Here is a 13,856-nt window from a genome sequence, read left to right as displayed (position 1 = left end):
CCAAACAGAACAAAGGATGGCTCAGAGACAGGGAAAAAAAAAACAAAAAAAAAAAAACAGAGGACAGGTGGGGGAAGTAAGAGATCTAGGGGGTTAGCACACCTCCCTAAAATGACACTTAGCCGCTCCACTCCCTCCCTGTAGTAGAGTGAACTTTGACACTTGAATCTTCTGTTATCAGACAACTGCTTTGTAAAGATAATTAGTTCAAGGTCCAGAGAACCTTGCTCTGTGTTATAGGAAGCAGGAACTCACATGTAGGTTTGTTCTTGAGAGACGGTGAGGTAGGACTGACTGTTTTCTTCTCTTTACAATATTCCCCATAAGTTTTCCTCTTCTCTGCTGTTCATTTACTCTACCCCCTCTTCATTTGTCCTTCTCTAGTCTTCCAATTGAGAGGCTCTTTAGCCTCTGCTTCCTGTTTCATTTTCTCTTGCCAGTACAAGTTCCTGCCTCGGACTTCTGGGCTTTCACATATCAAGTTAGCCTAGCTGCTCCATCATGGCAAGCCTAAAGCGGGCCAGCAAACTAATGGAGGATGTGACCTGCCCCATCTGCATAGAAATTCTACGGGATCCTGTCACCATTGACTGTGGGCACAACTTCTGCCTGCAATGCATCAATCAGGTTGGGAAAACTACAGAAAACCTCCAATGTCCGCTCTGCAAACTCCCTGTGAATAAGAATATGTTGAGGCCCAATAAGCTGTTGGCTAGTATTGCAGAGAAAATCCAGGCTATGGATCCTGCTGAGTTCCAAACAGAAGAAGAGCCAAGATGTCGGAAGCACAAAGAAAAGTTCCATTATTTCTGTGAGAAGGATGGAGAGTTCCTCTGCTTGGTGTGTCGTGACTCCAAGGACCACAAAACCCATGAACTTACCGTGATAGATGAGGCTGCCCAGCACTACAAGGTAGGCACCTGCCTCCTTCTCTGTCCCCAGCTCAGCAGAGTAGAACTCCCTGGGGACCTGGGAGCTGCTGCCTTTTCCATCTGGTTGGCACTGACTGCTGCAGTCTTAACACTTGAATTGGCAGTTTGCAGTTGGGCCCAGTGAGCTCAAAGACCCAGGTTCTGGGAAATACCAATCTGTAATCAAGGTAAGAATAATAATCAGAATAGTACTTTGGGGGCAGGGGAGATGATTCAGAGACTAAAGGCACTTGCCACCAAGTCTGAGGACTTGACTTTGACCCTCAGGATCACATAATACAAGGAGAAAATTGGTTTGATCCCTGAGAAAGAAGGGGGGCTGCTAATAATGACATCAGTACCCTGGGATATCTTCCCTGTCTCCCTAGAGGCAGAACTTGACTGAAGCATCCTCTCTCTACAGATGCAGATTGAGACACAGCTCCAGCATTTGGGGCAAAAGGACAAGGAAATAATTAAAGAGAAAAAGAAAGGTGAAGGAGCAATCCAGGTGTTCAGGGTAAGAAATATTTACTCTAAACACTTCTGAGGAAGTTGAGCATCTCTGTTGAGAGAATGTTGAGCGCTCCTTATACACCAGGCTGGAACAAAGTCCTGCTGACAAGATGGCGAGGGCAGAGCAGAAGGTGTGGTGCCTGAGCCGTGCTCCTGAGCTGTACAGACCTACCTGCCTGGGTGCTGCTCCAGTGAACCAGGAGGGCTTCTGCTCCTCCACCCACAGCAGATTTGTAAGGACCACGCGCGCGCGTGCACACACACACACACACACACACACACACACACACCTAGCTCACATACACAGACACACAAATACACACACAGGCACACACACACACACACACACACTAGCTCACACAAACACACACACACACACACACACACACACTGGCTCACACAAGCCCCTTTTTACTAGAGACTGATCACACAGTAAGAAAAGACAAGAGACTATGACACCACCAAATGTCTCCACCTGATTTTGATATTGTTTACTTTTTAAAAAGGTTTCTGCATTACTTTTATCTATGTGTATGTGTCTGTGTGAGTGAAAGTCATGTGTGTGCAAATCCTAGCAGAAACCAGAAGAACTGGAAGTACAGATATTGTGAGCTGCTCTTCATAGGTGCTGGGAACTGAATTCAGGTCCTCTGAAGAGCAGTAAGCATTCTTAAGCCCTGCATCATCTCTCCAGCTCCATCCATGGGAAATTCAGTATGAAGGCAGCTAAACTGAAAAGAGCTCTCTCTCTCTCTCTCTCTCTCTCTCTCTCTCTCTCTTCTCTCTTCTCTCTTTCCTTCTCTCTTTCTTCATTTGTGTATGTTCTTCCCCATTGACTTTTAAGAATATTTTATTTACTTATTTTTAGATTTAATTTTATGTGAGTGAATGCTTTGCCTCCATGTATGTATGTATACCAGGTGCATGTCTGGTACCCATGGAGATCATGGAGATCAGAAGAGGGCACTGGATCCCTGGAACTGGAATGAGGATGGTTGTGAGCAACCATGTGAGCTCTGGGAATTGAATCTGAGTCCTTTGCAAGAGCAACAAAGTCCCTTACTGAGCCATATCTCCAGCTCCTAGACACAGTATCATATGTAGCACAAACTAGAAATTGTTATACAGAAAAAGGATAGCCTTCATCATCTGACCCTTTTGTCTTTCCCCCAGTACTGGAATTACAGGGCTATAACAGCATTCCCAGACTATGCAGTGCTGAGAATGGAATCCAGGACCACACACATGCTAAGCAAGCACCCTGTCAACTGAACTACAGCCTTATCCTGGGTTTTCTATGGTGATGTTGTTTGTTTGTTGAGAGCATGGCCCAAGTAGTCCAGGCTGACTTTGAATGGAGACTGGCCTTGGCTTTCTGCACCTCCTGTCTGCACTCCCAGTATTAAGATTTCTTAGTTGTGCATCTGGCTGATGTCCTTGAAGGTATAAAAAAAGTCATTGAGCCTAAATCCTTGAACACAGGAAGAGCTTTGATCTCCTGCCCCTCCCCCTTTCCCACAGGTAAGCTCCAGCAAGCTGTTTTTAACCGGTCTCAGAATAGTCTTTACATACTCCTAAAGAGTGAATGGTGTCAGATGGTGCATGCCCTGGATTCCAGCACTTAGGAGGCAGACACAGGTTGCTCTCTAGGAATACAAGACTAACCTGTTGCTCTGAATGAATTCCTGACTATCCAGAACTATATAGGGAGACTTTGCCTGCAATTAGTTAATTGATTAATTGGTTGATGGTTGATTGATTTAACAAGTGAATGATGGGCTTAAAGGAAGCTTAGAGGATCCTCTCTCATTCCTCCCTCATCTCTGCATCCCTTCCCTTATCTCCAGGCCCAGGTACATCTAGAGAGACTAAAGATCCTTGAGGAATTTAAACATGTGCGCCAGAGACTGGAAGAGGAAGAGAGATTCCTCCTGTCCAGGCTGAGCTGGCTGGAGCAGGAGGGAGTCAAGCAGATAGAAGAGTATGTCACTGACACAGACGAACAGCTGACCACCCTCAGAGACCTCACAAGGTCCCTGAAAAATAGGCTACAAGCGCCATCGATGGAGCTACTGGAGGTCAGTCCATTGGCAACAGACTCTCTCTCTCTCTCTCTCTCTCTCTCTCTCTCTCTCTCTCTCTTTTTCTGAAAGATACTTAAGAATCTGTATTATACCATGGCCCAACAGCTCCTAGTGTCTGACTCCTCCATGTCCTTTGTCCCTTGAAATGAAATTTTTGCGAAACTCCTATCACTCCCTGAAAGGACATAAAAGTCGGATACTCTTCTTTCTCTGGGGATTTGCCTGAGGCTCTTGTCAGGTTTTAAAGTGATGCCTGTTGCTCCCCAAAAGGGTCCATTTGTATTGTCTCTGACTTACTGTACTGTTCCTCTCTAATGCTGTTCTACCCCAAGGCCCAGTGCTCACCCACCACGCCCTTTCTCCTAATAACCCTCATGTATGAGGTGTGGTTTCTTTATTACTTTTTATTGCCTTCCTGAACTAATCCACCAACTGCCGCCCTGTTTCACCTAACCCAACAGCTCTCAAGCTGTGAGTCTCGATCCCTCTGGGGGATCCACCAACCCTTTCACAGGGACCACCGAAGACCACCGGAAAATATGGAATACTTTCATTCCAATTCATAAGAGCAGCAAATTTACAGTTATGATGTAGCAAGGGAAATAATTTTGTGGTTGGAGGTCACCACAACATGAGAAGCTGTATTAAAGGTCTGCAGCATTAGGAAGGCTGAGAACCACTGAGCTAACCAAAGCTTCTCTCATAACGCAGGACACTGAGGCAGGACGGTTGTTGCTAGTCCAAGGCTAACATGAACAAAGATCAAGACACTATCTCAAACAGCTGGGCGTGGTTTCTCACCTCTGTGTAAATTCTAGCACTCCAGAGTAAGTGGCTTCCCTCGACCACTAGTGTTCAAGGCCAGCCTGGACACACACACACGCACGCACACGCACACACACACACACACACACACACACACACTACACACACATGAGAGAAAAAAAAAGGAAGGAAAAGAAAGAGAGCCACACAAATAATCTAGAGCTTTTTGATCTTGTTCTTTGAGGTAGGATCTCATGCAGCCCAGGCAGCCTGGCTGCATTAAGACAAAGGTCAAGTGACCAAGGGTAACACTGAATTACTGATCCCACCCGTCCCCTTTCATGGACCACTACACCCAGCTCACAGTTTAGAATTGTAATGTGGACACATGTCCTTCTTTAAAGCATCTCGCAGACTCAGTGTGCAAAGGCGCTTGCTTGCCACCAATCCCAAGACCCACACGGTGGAAGAATGGGGCCAATTCCCACAAGCTTTCCTCTGACCTCCTTCTGTAATTTCCGACCTAGATCTGATCACTCTGGCCTTGTAGGGTACCTGCATTCTCATTTACATGCCCCCACACAGACACACATATATACACAAATTAAAAACAATAAAAATAGGGCAGGAGAGATGGATCATTGGCTAAGAGCGCTGTCTTAGATTTAAAATAGTAAAAATTAATTGGTGGGAAGGACTGAGGTGTTAGTGCATTCCTGTCCTCTCAGCGCTCACAGTCAGACACAGAAGATTCGGTAGTTCAGGACTGTTCTTGGCTACACAGAGAATTCGAGCCCAGCCTGAGATACATTAAACTGTCTCAGATAAAAACAAACAAACAAAACCAAGAGGGAAGAATAATAGGACACCCAAGTGCCAGGACTAACACACCTGGTTTCTGTTTTGTTTTTGTTTTTTCTTTAAAGAACCACGGACAGCCACTTCACCTTTGTCCTAACACTGCCAAGTTGAGCTCCCTGGTTCTGTATCAGAGGCAACACCCGTCTCCCAAATGTCACTCTTTCTTCTCTCCCCACTCTGCGTCTCCTGAGGTTTAAACACTATCCCAACTATACCAGGAGTTTTAGGGGTAGCAGTTCAGAATGGAATGGGGGGGGATAGAAAAGAACAGGAAGAGACAGACAGAAGACAGACAGAGAGACAGACAGATAGTAGAGACAGAAAGACAGAGAGAGGAAAGAGAAGGTGGAAAACTGGGGTGTTCTCACTCTGCCTCCAGCTGAGTCTGAACCCCTTCTCAGTGCCTATGACTCAGGCAAGCTCTGACATTGTTCTCTCTTTCTCTTTCAGGACATCAAAAACACCTTGGGCAGGTATGATGGGCATCCCAAGTACACTGTGCTTTCTGGTTCACTCATATATACAACATTCAACATATATCTGAATATGTTCACATCCTCCAATAACTTGTCTATAAACTCTTTAGGCTGCAGGTGGAAAAGACCAAGCTGGCTACAGTAGCATGTGGTCTGCTGGGCACAGCTCTTTTCACCAACACCCAGCTTTAGAGCAGCTGCACTCCCCTCCCATATTCCTCTTGGTCAAGAGAGTGAACCCTGGATTTCCTACTCTACCTCCTACTCCCTGTCCCTTTTCTCTTCTCTGGTCCATCTCCCATCTTCATTTCCATATTTTCTTGGGTCTGATCCCATTCAGCCCTGCATTCCTGTACTGAACCCCATTGCTGTGGGACAATGGTCTTATATCCTGCAAAGTTTGATCAGTTGTAGTAGTTTAATAAAATGCTGTTTGGCCAGTAGCCAGGCAGGAAGTAGAGGCGGGGCAAACAGGCAGGAAGTAGAGGCGGGGCAACCAGAACAGGAGAATTCTGGGAAGATGAAAGACACACTCTGCAATTGTCACCCAGACACAGAGGAAGAAGATGAGAATGTCTCGCTGATAAAAGGTACCAAGCCATGTGGCTAACACAGACAAGAATTATGGGTTAATGTAATTTATAGGAGTTGATAAGAAGCCTGAGCTAATAGGCTAACCAGTTTATGATTAATGTAGACCTCTGTGTATTTCTTTGGAACTGAAAGGCTACAGGACGAGGTGGGACAGAAACCTCTGTCAACACTCCCTGACACTCAGTTCCCTGGCTCTAGACTGTATTTATCACTCTGCCTCCTCACCAGGAACCATCTCCTAGATCCTTCCTGCCCACACTCTATCCCTAAACTTACCACTCAGATCAACATATATTCACAGGGGTAAAGAATTTCAGTTTCACAACCCAACCCCAGTTCCTATGAACCTGGAGAAAAAAATCAATGAAGCCAAAGCAAGACACGAGTCCATCATAGAAAGTCTGAAGAAATTAACAGGTAAGATGTGACTGCCACTCCCTGTGCTTACCTGGTTGGGATTCAGTACATCACCCCAGATACTTCCTGACATCTCTAGTGTCAGCCCCTGAGCCTTTCAGAACCCAGGCTGAAAGCTGAGTACCTTCAAAGAACCATTATGCAGAAATTCCTCATGCTGTGTTGTATCAGGTTTAGTGCTAAGGATGGAACTTTGGGCTTGCTTGACAAGCAGTCTACAATCTGAGCTACATCCCCAGAGTCAAAACACCTCTGAGCTCAAAAATTTTCCTTGTTTACTAGATGGTGAACATGGGACTAGAAGTATGTTCCTAATTTGGTTGTCACTTATCACATGTACCCACCCCTGGACACCAAAATACAGCTTTCACACATAGTGTAGGTAAATAATACACATTGACTCTGAAAGACTTAATATTAAAATAGAGCATAAAATATAGAAATGAAAACAAAAGCAAACAGGAACATTGTCCAGGGTAGTCTCTTATGGAAGACTTCAGTGATCTTCTGAGTAGCTGGGTCTCCAGCACCCAGCGCTGAGCCCAAATAGCTCTCAACCTTTATTGGACATGCTGAAATGGCAGTATATTTTAACATTCTGAGCTAAAGAAAACATATTATTTAAATTCATTGTATTCGTTTCCTTTTAAAAAGTTTTATTTTTTATTTGTATGGGTGTTTTGTGTGCATGTATTGTGTATATGCCTGGGGTCCATGGAGGTCAGAAGAGGGTGCCAGATGCCCTGGGACTGGAGCTTCAGTGGATACTGAGATCTGACTGGATTCCCTGGTACTGTTAACCACTGAGGCCTCTTTCCAGCTCCCTTTTCCTTTCCTTTAGCGACACTGGAACTCACTATGTCCTGTGGACTAAAAGTTGTCATCCTGCTGTGTCAGCTTCCTGAGTGTCAGCATGCCCTGGTCCTTTAGGGTTTCAAAATAACATCTAGAAAAGCCCAAATTCAGTGGTTTATGCTTGTGGTTCCTAATACTTCTGTTCTGGACTGGGCTGTACTGGAGAGCCACATCAGGGAGACCCTAAGGCAGCTCTCCCTGTTTGCTGCCTTCTTGGTCCACTGAGACTATGAGAGAAATCCCAGTACCACCTCTTCCCACATCAGCAATTAATGCCTTACTGTGTGGTCCCTGTTGCTTGCTTAACCTCTGTGGATTCTCCATCTCCTTCACTCTGTTCTCACAGACAACCTGAACACTGAAGGGAAGGAAGATAAAAGCACATTCCTGAACAGCCTGGATGAAAAGGACAAGGAGAACTGTAAGTGTGTGCATACCCTGCTGTTTGGGGAAAGTGAAGAATACAAAATCTCTCTTCAATGGGAGATTAAGGGTGGAAGGTCCAGTGTGTGTGTTAACACCAACGTAGAAGAAGCTTATAGAATTGTTTTAATATTTTACATTTAGATAATCATAGTGACACCCCACTAATTAAGAAATGTTCAAAATGAATGGAAATTTATAGATTTATTTCTTCATTGCACAAGGCTCAGGTGGAGGCAGCTCAGTCGGTAGCTGGAGCTGACCAAACAGGCCTGGTTAGCCCAGCAGAGCTGAGGAGTTGAGATCCACTGGGACAAGACCTGTAATGATGTCATCTGATTGGTTCAGCTTTGAGGGTAGTTAGGATAAAAGCCAGAATCAGCTGCTCATCCCCAATATGACTTTTAATTTATAACCACTTGTTAGTAACGTAAATTTGTTTTCTCTCTCAAATCTTAGGGCGCCTGTTACAGAAGAATAAGTCAGAGTTGCTCAGCTCAGGTAGGATTCCTGCTTGACACACGGGTCTTTCTGTAGGGAAGCAAGGGTCCTCTAGGTGTGCAGGTCAAAGTGTTCTGTTCATTCATGGCTCTGATACAGCAGAGGAAAGTTAGAGAACAGACCCTGGGAAGGGCTACCTAACATGCAGAACACCATGATTGCTCCCGGTTCCCCTGAGAATACAGGAACAAAAAAGATTGGAAAGACGAGTAAGGCTTCCCATAGGAGGGACAGAGAAGGACTGTGTAATTGTGCAGACTTCAGGGGCCAGAGATTGGTGCTCTTAGTGTGAGGGCCAGGCATCTCCCTCTTCTGCTTCCCAAGCTATACCTTTCCTGGGAAAGGCCTAGCCCCCAACAGGGGACCCCTAATGTGCAGGTGTACCCTGCTGCTTGGTCTATGCCCCTCCTACTGCCTCTGCAGCTCAGCAGGACCTAATGCTCAGCCCTATTTCATCCCCTTCCACTTTAAGGCCTCCTTTGTGGGACAGTACCTCCATTCAGCACTGCTCTAGAGCAAAACTGAGCCCCTTTCCCTATGTTCCTGGAGGAGGAGCTAGGTGTGAGCTGGGCTCTGTGCACACTGACAACCCCAGAGTTGTGGGCTGCGCACCCCTGGGTATTCCCCTTTCCTTCTTGCTCCCCCACCCTCTTTGGTTTTTCCCTTTAAAATATTTCTTTTCTTGGTTATTATTGTGTGTGCATACTTATGCACAACAGGAATGAGAGGCTATTTTGTGAAGACCGTTCTCTCCTTATGTGAGCTTTTTATGTGAGTTTTGGCTGTAGGCAACAAGCATCTGTTTCTGTACCTGCCAAGCCATCTCGCCTGTCTTTTATTAGTTCTTTCTTTCTTTTCCTCTGGCTAGTGTTTGAGTGTGTGTGCACACACGTGTATGATGTGTGTGTCGGGGGTGCGTGCTTGCATGCATGTGTGTGTTTGGTGTGTGCTTGTGTGTGTGCATGTGTGTGGTGTGTGTTTGTGGTATGTGTGCATGTGTGTGCATCTGTACATGTGTGTGGTGTGTGTTTGTGGTATGTGTGCATGTGTGTGTATGCATGCATGTGAGTTTGTGGTGTGTGTGTGTGTGTTTGTGTGTGTGTATATGTGTACTCATGTAAGCTAGATTTAGGCATCTTCTTTCACACTCTTCCTTAGTTTCATGGACAAGATCTCTCACTGAACCTCAAGCTCACTAGATTGTCTGGGCTGTCTTGCTACTGAGGCCCATGCCCATGCAGCCATCCCTGCTACTCAGCACCAGGGTTACAGGTGTGCCAGGGCCACACCCAGATTTTATCCTTAGAAGCTGGGTATCACGACTCATGTCCTCATGCCTGCACAGCCAAGGCACCTCCCTCAGTCCTTTGTTTTTTTGTTTGCTTTTGAGACAGAATCTCATGTAGCCCAGACTGTCTTTGAACTCATGGTAGTTCTCCTGTCTCAGCTTCCCAAGTGCTGGAATTAGAGGTATATGCACCACCGTGCCTGGCAATGAGCACCTCCACCAAAACAGAAGACAAGCCCACATGGTGGTCATTCTCACCCAGTGCTGCTCTTCTCCAATTGCTTTGACTCTGATGCCCCCGGTAGACCTTAGAAATTCCTACCACTGTCTTCCTCTATGGCCACTGTCACTATCCCTCTGCCCCCAGTAATACAACTTAGCCAGGTCTGTGAATCAGAAAGGGGTAAGATCTGCTTGGATCATCTCCCTAGCCTACCCCAGTGACCCTGACCAGTTGTTCTAGTGCACACTTCCACATCCACCATCTCCCCAACCCCACACACAGCAGAGGAGAACTAGCATTGCAGCAAAGGCTGAGATGCAACACCAAATGAGGGGCGAAAATGTTCCCACTTTCTAAATCTTAGCAGAGCTGGGACCACTGATGCTCTAGCCTTTGAATAGGATGGAAAAAGAGTCTGTAGCTTTGATAAACTGCCATTCAATGTCTGAGCCATAATACGAGAGTGGGGGCATATCAGGGGTCTCTGAATATCCACTTCTTCAGTCCTCCTGTGTTTGAGGGATTACCTGCTATCATGTGCACTCATGCATGCACACACATGCCTATGTGCAGGAGTCAAAGGATGAGTGGGGAAGTCAGTCTCCCACCATGTGGGTTTCTGGACTGAAATCAGGTGTCAGGCTTGGGGGCACAGGCCATGTCAGCTGAGTCAACCCCTGGCCTCAGGAACTCAGTTTTAGAAAGTCAGGCTAGTGGTGACCCCAGCTTTAGAAAATCAGGCTGAACCTTGATCTCTCATAGTAGCTCCAATTGTCTGCCATATGAGAACCAGGCAATGTGGAAATGGAGAAGACATATCTTCATTGTTAGAAGATCCAAATTGTCCAGGGTGTTATCACCTTGTTCAAGACCTCTTCCTGAAATGATTCTACTATCATGTGGACTAGGGGAGCTTCCCTCCGCACCCACAGAAAAGAACCTCATAAAATTAAGGGCTAAGTTTGAGGCCTAGGGATGGAGTGTGGGGAGAGGTACTGGAGAGGGGGTGTAGGAAGCATGGACATGGTATCCCATATCTATAATTCCAGCACTAGGAAGGTGCAGTTTGAAAGATGAGAAGGTCAAGATCGTCCTTAGATACACAGAAAATTTCAGCCCTCCTTGATTTATATGAGATCCCCTTCTCAGAAAACAAAAAGAAACAGGTAGGAGTCTTCTCTGAAGACAGGGACTGGAATTTGAAGGAGAAATTCTTTCTCTAGCTACATCATGAGAAGCTCAAAAGCAGGGTGCTGGAGGACTTGACCTGAAACTATCCCTCTTCACTCTTCTTTATCTTCCCACAGTACCTATGACCCTGGACTCCACTTCAGCTGACCCAAACCTCACCTTTTCTCAGGATCTAAAGAAAGCAAGCTTGTATGTCATCGATGGCACATTGAATACGCAAGCAAAACCTCGACAATTCTATCCTTTCCACTGTGTGAGGGGCTCCCCAGGCCTCTCCTCAGGCCGTGTGTTGTGGGAGGTGGAAATCCAGGGACCCCCAGATAGGGTTGGCATAGTGGGTGTGGTCGCCGAGTTGCCTCGGGGGTCCCAGATTCAGAACTCTGAGTCATGCTGCTTGTGGGCGTTGCGGATCTCGTCCTCTGGATGTCAGCCAATCACCAACTGCAGTATCCAGGAGAATCTGCCAATCTGTCTTAGGAAAGTGGGCGTCTATGTGGATTATGACCGTGGAGATATCGTCTTCTATGATGCCATCACTAGCAAACACATCTACACCTTCCAAACTTCCTTTGACAGACAGGTCTTCCCCCTTTATGGGCTCCTAAAGGCCCGCAGCTCTATCACCCTGAGCCTCTAGGGATGCACCCATGTGGGTCCCTCAGTCTCTTCCCCACCCATCCCTCATGATCGAATGAGATGCAAGTGGCAGAAAGAAGCTTGGCCCTGCTTGGGCACACTACACACCCCACACACCCTACACACCCTACACACTCTACACACACAACACATCCCATACAACGTATACACCATATACACCCTACACACACTGCACACCCTACACACCCCACACACCCTACACACAATACACACCCCACACATGCCACACACCCTATACACAATACACATGCTATACACCCCCACACTTTAACACCCTACACACACTTCTTTCTGTGAGTAAAGAAGACAGTGGAATCTCCAAATACTAACCATAAGGCTTTTCATTGCTGAACTTCATAAAAGGACATGATTAGAAATGGCCAAACTTCAGCAACAGCCCATTGGGAAATATCTGGACACTCCCTGCTTGAGATGCAAGTCCAAGACGCTGCCCAGCACCCTGCCTGCCCCTTTCTCTACTTCATTACCTGCAGTTCCTATGACTCTGAACTTGAGCACCCGGCTCTGGCTCTTTCTTGAAGTCTGAGAACCAGAGGCTACATGCAGAATCAGCCAGTCCTGTGCCAGTTTGTAGACAGGACAGTCTTCAATCAGGGCTATAACCTTTTGAAAATTCAAAGCAATGTTGTCACCCTCAACAACTCTGCCTTCAAATTAAAAACAAAATTGTAAACCACTCTTCATGTTGATTTAATTTCTAATTTTGTCTTAGGCCACATCCATAGCCATCCTTGGCCTCCATTGAACCTCCAGCCTCAGACAGGTTACTACTAGAATAGATTGATAGTCGGGGAGAGTGTGAAACCACACATAAAGCATACTCCATTTCACAATTAAAATTTTAATTTATTGTACATTTCTGTAGTGTGTGTGTGTGTGTGTGTGTGTGTGTGTTTGTGTACACCCACGTGTCATGGTCTCCCTGGAAGGTTGAAAGATGACTTTTGCGTGTCAGTTCCCCTTTCTTCCTTATGGGCTCCAGGATAGATTTTTAACTCATAGACTTGGTGCAAGTGTCTTACGGATGGGTCATCTCACGGTCTCCATTTCCCATGTACATAGACATGCTTGTTAGCTTATTCTCCCTAGGGTTCCTGTAGCCCACCCTGGCCTTGAACCCTTTATGTAGCAGGGGTTGACCTTGAACTTCTGAACTTTTTTCCTCCCACTAAGTGTCTTGGTCACAGGCCTGGGCACCCAAGACTTCGGGCTTGCTAGATATGAACCCTAGTACCTGAACTACACACACCCAGTCCCATCTTTCTGATTTTTAGATTCAGAGTTACAATCCTGAATGAATCCCAGTGATGTTTTCTCTATCACATGTAAGCTGATAACTGGCACTTTAGATCATTAAGAATGTTGAATTCTCTCTATTGACTGTTGGACCGATTTACTCTGACAGTTCTGGAATCACAGCCCTTGAAGAGAGCACTTGCTTCTTCTTTTGTTTGTTTGTTTTTGTTTTTCAGGACAGGAATTTTTTTCTGTATAGCTTTGGAGCCTGTCCTGGAACTCACTTTATAGATCAGGCTGGCCTTGAACTCATGGAGATCTTGAGATCTTCCCGCATCTGCCTCCCGAGTGCTGGGATTAAAGGCATGTGTCACCATCACCTGGCTGGTGTCTCAAACTGTATCGGTGTAAATAAATGCAAGGCAGAAATTGAAGAATATATACAACTTTAATGTTTAAATAAACTTACAGAACCGAGGTTCCCGCGTAGCCGTTTCACAGGAGGCAGGAAAAAGGGACCAGCCGCCTCCCGCGTGCCCGCCCAAGGCAAACCTGCCCCCTAAAGGGGCTGGCTTAACCCTACATCTCCCCCTTTTGTCTAAATAAGACAGAACTAAACCAAATATAACTATAAACAATAATAACAAATGATAAATATAACAAACAATATTGAGAACAAAAGTTTTGCTAGACATTCTATCTCAAGGAGTCTAAATAATGTAGAGAGTAACTACAATTAAATAATCTTCAACTCCATCAAAGATCTGAGAAGGGAATAAATATTACTTAACAAATGAGAGATATCCAAAATGTGCAACAAATGACAGAGACAACTGA

General features: G+C 45.7%; 1 protein-coding gene across 2 annotated transcripts; it reads left to right on the top strand.

Moving 5' to 3' along the window:
- The first annotated feature begins 205 nt into the window (after positions 1 to 205).
- Positions 206 to 12,594, top strand: LOC121435470 (E3 ubiquitin-protein ligase TRIM31-like). Of its 2 annotated transcripts, XM_041634833.1 has the most exons (9): positions 206 to 284; positions 441 to 912; positions 1,336 to 1,431; positions 3,275 to 3,505; positions 5,588 to 5,610; positions 6,509 to 6,624; positions 7,826 to 7,900; positions 8,362 to 8,403; positions 11,222 to 12,594. In XM_041634833.1, the coding sequence occupies exons 2-9, from the start codon at positions 502 to 504 to the stop codon at positions 11,740 to 11,742; spliced, it is 1,515 nt and encodes a 504-aa protein (XP_041490767.1). In that variant the 5' UTR covers positions 206 to 284; positions 441 to 501; the 3' UTR covers positions 11,743 to 12,594. The 2 variants fall into 2 exon arrangements, with proteins under 2 accessions (XP_041490767.1, XP_041490766.1); XM_041634832.1 differs by lacking the exon at positions 206 to 284 and having other exon boundaries at positions 291 to 912.
- The last annotated feature ends 1,262 nt before the right edge of the window (positions 12,595 to 13,856 follow it).

The sequence above is a fragment of the Microtus oregoni genome, unplaced genomic scaffold, assembly GCF_018167655.1.
Source record: "Microtus oregoni isolate MIOR12 unplaced genomic scaffold, Mior012 000046F_ref0000063, whole genome shotgun sequence".
Taxonomy (NCBI): Eukaryota; Metazoa; Chordata; class Mammalia; order Rodentia; family Cricetidae; genus Microtus; species Microtus oregoni.
This window is presented reverse-complemented; position numbering and strand designations above follow the sequence as displayed.

Coding starts and splice junctions, on each gene's coding strand:
- LOC121435470 (XM_041634833.1), top strand. CDS start 502: ATGGCAAGCCTAAAGCGGGCCAGCAAACTAATGGAGGATGTGACCTGC. Junction 7,901..8,361: donor TGAAAAGGACAAGGAGAACT/GTAAGTGTGTGC, acceptor CTCAAATCTTAG/GGCGCCTGTTACAGAAGAAT. Junction 8,404..11,221: donor GTCAGAGTTGCTCAGCTCAG/GTAGGATTCCTG, acceptor ATCTTCCCACAG/TACCTATGACCCTGGACTCC.